A 3600-nucleotide genomic window follows, 5' to 3' on the forward strand; every position below is an offset into this window, starting at 1 on the left:
ACAAGTTAACAGTTGAGTCATGTTTGCACGACTTGACAACTTTAAGAGTTTGAAATCAAATTGAAAAGTAAGGGGCGAAGTGAAAAGGTATTTTTCATTGTGCCCTGGTGAAGTAAAAAATCTCTCCAAAGTGAAACACTATCCAAAGTTTAAAGAGCATTCTTAAATTTAATCCTATATTTTATTTAACACAAATTGAACTTTTAAAATTTCTTATTTTCTAAATAATGTTCCTTTCCTTTTTTCTTTTCAATATTCTGAGTAGAATTCATAGTATACAGTATACTGCATGATGAGTCGGTCGACAAAATCATAATTTTATGCCCAAAAAGCACCTTCTTCATCCTCCCTCTTCCTTCAAGTCATCCCCAAACAGATTGCAGAAAAGTCCCTGCCTCTCTCTCTCTCAGCTGATCCAAATTTCTTCTCATCTCTTAACTGCAATATTGGATCTGCTTTCCCAAATCTTATTACTATTGGGTTTATTAATCTATTAATTTTACCAATTTTTTTTTTAGTAAAGTTTTAATCTTTCTGCGATTTCTAACAAATCCAACCTTCACTTTCCCAAAATCTCCATCAAAACATGTCGACGAGGAAGCTTTCATACACAAACCCAAAACCCTGCAACCACCTCTCAGCTTACAAGCTCAAACATGGCTGCAACGGCTACAAATCCCTCCAGAAATCCCTCAAATCCGCGCCGAACGGAAGAACAAGCGTTCGGATTCACGAAACAAAGATACCCAGATGCAGTTTCTGTAATGGGTTCGAAGGTAGACTCTATATTTGCTTGATTTGCTCTTCGGTTTCGTGTTCGAATCACGCAGTTATGCATACCCAGCTGGAAATCGGCCACGAGTTGGCCGTCGATGTCGAAAGGGCCGAGCTTTTTTGCTGTGCGTGCACCGATCAGGTCTACGATCCCGATTTCGATAAGTCTGTCATGGCTAAGCGCATGCTGGACTTGCCTTGCAGCACAAACAATGCGGATAGTATAGGGGAGAGACTGTGTGAGAGGAAGAGGCTGGGGGGTTCGGGTGTCGAATTATCAGAGTTTAAAAAGCCGGAAAAATCGTGTTTGGTGAGGGATCACAGAGCGAAATCGTGTTATCCGTTGGGTTTGAGGGGGTTGAATAATTTGGGGAATACTTGCTTTATGAACTCTGTGTTGCAAGCACTGCTACATGCGCCTCCTTTGAGGAATTACTTCTTGAGTGATCGGCATAGCAGGAGAACGTGCCGGAAAAGGATGGCAAACCTGCTTTGTTTGCCTTGTGAGCTTCACGGTGTTTATTCGGCTGTGTATTCGGGCGATCAGACTCCTTACAGCCCGGCTGGATTGCTTTACAGGTCTGCCATTGCTCTGTGTTTGTGATCTTTTGTTACAGAGTATCGTGCCGAGTTTATAATGCTTAATTTTTGGTTTGTGGATTGATATATATTCGAGTCTTTGTGTCTGCAATCTGTTGCAAAGTTCAAGAAGTATCATAGTGGTATTTAGCAGTGAAATCGCTTTCCTGCAAAATGCATAATTTTTATGTCTAATTAGAAATCACATGGATTCGCTGCAAATGATAGCACCATTTTTGCTTTGTGGGATCAATTCCCTATATATGTGATTTGTCGCTAGATTCGTTGTTAGTTCTTCTATGCTGAAGTATAATTGCTTTTGGACTGATTAAAATTTTCTCTACTTCAAGTTGGTGGCAGCATTCGGAGAATCTGGCAAGTTACGAGCAGCAGGATGCTCATGAGTTCTTCATTTCCGTGTTGGATGGGATCCATGAGAAAGAAACCAAAGCAAGAAACCATACAAAAGGTAATCATAGGCAATCAGATGAGTTTTAGATCGTACATGTGAAATCGTTTGTTTTTACGGTGGTCAAGAGTTCGCTTTTCCTTACGAAGTTATCCTTTGTTTCACAGATAGTGGAGACTGCCAGTGTATTGCGCATAGGGTATTCTCAGGACTGTTGAGGTCGGATGTCACTTGTATGACTTGTGGATTCACCTCGACAACTTATGACCCGTGTTTGGACATATCACTCAACTTAGACACAAGCCACTGTTCTTGGTCAGACGCATCTAACAAGCCTGCCAAAGCGAATGGCAGCAGCAGTTCATCCACTCTTTTGGGTTGTTTAGACTTGTTTACAAAACCAGAAAAGTTGGGGTCAGACCAGAAACTGTACTGTCAGAACTGTCAAGAACTCCGAGACTCTTCGAAGCAAATGTCCATCAGAAAGCTTCCAATGGTGTTGTGTTTGCATATAAAACGGTTTGAGCACTCCCTGGTCAGAAAGATGATGAGGAAAATCGACAGCTATTTGCATTTTCCATTCTCGCTAGACATGACTCCCTATCTGTCTTCTTCGATTGTGAGGAACAGATTTGGAAATAGAATCTTTGCTTTCGAGGGGGATGAGTCTGGGATGTCTGCTGAGTTTGAGATTTTTGCAGTAATTACTCATTCTGGGACACTAGATTCCGGCCATTATGTGACGTATTTACGCATACAAGACCAATGGTACAAATGTGACAATGCTTGGATTAATGAGGTCGACGAGGGGTTTGTAAGAGCTTCACAGTGTTATATGATGTTCTATGTGCACAAGACGCTTTAGTATAAAGCAAACATAGATTTGCGTCACTTGCTGGTTTCCACACAGAAGGAGGCATTTCAGAGGATGGCTGGTTGATGGTAATAGAAATGTTCCAATATACAATCGAGGCAGGGTATGCAGTTGTGAACCCAGTGAGAAGGAGACTCCGTCTGCCGAAGCAACCTCGTCATCAGATCCCTTCGGCCTAAGGAGAGCACACGATCACGTGTTGGACGGTCGCTGAAAGGCATCATCAAATTGCAGATTTCTAAAGATGACCATGGTTTGAAGCAGAGATACATAAATACAAACTCCATATCTACTGGTAGTGATATGTTACTGGGTATTTTGTGAGTGGATTTTGGGAAAACTGATGGGACCAATTTGAAAAATTTGTTCATGTTGGGTTTTTTTACAAGATTTTCTTGCTCAACATTCTTTTGACTGCAGGGTCAGTCATGTACATAACTGAACTGATATTTGGAACTAATATTTATTTTTTGGAGTCCCACTAATTAATGCTTGTTCACTTTGTAAATGTTAATATGATCTGTTAGTTGTTAGCATATAAGCACTCGTCATTTAACCACATTTTGTATTATGTGCAAAAGAGGGGGAGTTCTCTTGAAAAAATGCAAAAGAGGGATATAAGCACTGGTAGAAAGTTGCTGCATTACATACAGCGTAAAATTGAGCTGGGAAAGAACAATGATATGTATCCAAAAAGTCAGCCGACCATGACCAAGGATCTGCTGCATTGTGCTGCAGGATTGCGGATGTATTGACGTGCTTTCTCACGGATCCAATGTTGGAGCAAATGCATAAAGGATACCAAAAAATACTAGCATCCGAAAACGAAGATGGTAATAATTCTGACATTATTGGATTTGAAATCATACAACCATGAACCAAGTAGCTTGAAAATACAACATTTTGTGGTTGTACATTGAAAAAGTTAAAAGAAGAAGAAAAACTATTTTCAATCGTGCTGTAA

At 40.4% G+C, this 3600-nt stretch overlaps 1 protein-coding gene across 1 annotated transcript; it reads left to right on the forward strand.

Moving 5' to 3' along the window:
• Nucleotides 1–3121, forward strand: LOC137709667 (ubiquitin C-terminal hydrolase 22-like). Its single transcript, XM_068448657.2, has 3 exons — nucleotides 1–1353; nucleotides 1704–1822; nucleotides 1930–3121. The coding sequence occupies exons 1-3, from the start codon at nucleotides 587–589 to the stop codon at nucleotides 2625–2627; spliced, it is 1584 nt and encodes a 527-aa protein (XP_068304758.2). The 5' UTR covers nucleotides 1–586; the 3' UTR covers nucleotides 2628–3121.
• The last annotated feature ends 479 nt before the right edge of the window (nucleotides 3122–3600 follow it).

This window comes from Pyrus communis, chromosome 15 (assembly GCF_041283825.1).
Source record: "Pyrus communis isolate YQ-2024b chromosome 15, ASM4128382v1, whole genome shotgun sequence".
Taxonomy (NCBI): Eukaryota; Viridiplantae; Streptophyta; class Magnoliopsida; order Rosales; family Rosaceae; genus Pyrus; species Pyrus communis.

Coding starts and splice junctions, on each gene's coding strand:
- LOC137709667 (XM_068448657.2), top strand. CDS start 587: ATGTCGACGAGGAAGCTTTCATACACAAACCCAAAACCCTGCAACCAC. Junction 1,354..1,703: donor CCGGCTGGATTGCTTTACAG/GTCTGCCATTGC, acceptor CTCTACTTCAAG/TTGGTGGCAGCATTCGGAGA. Junction 1,823..1,929: donor AGCAAGAAACCATACAAAAG/GTAATCATAGGC, acceptor TTTGTTTCACAG/ATAGTGGAGACTGCCAGTGT.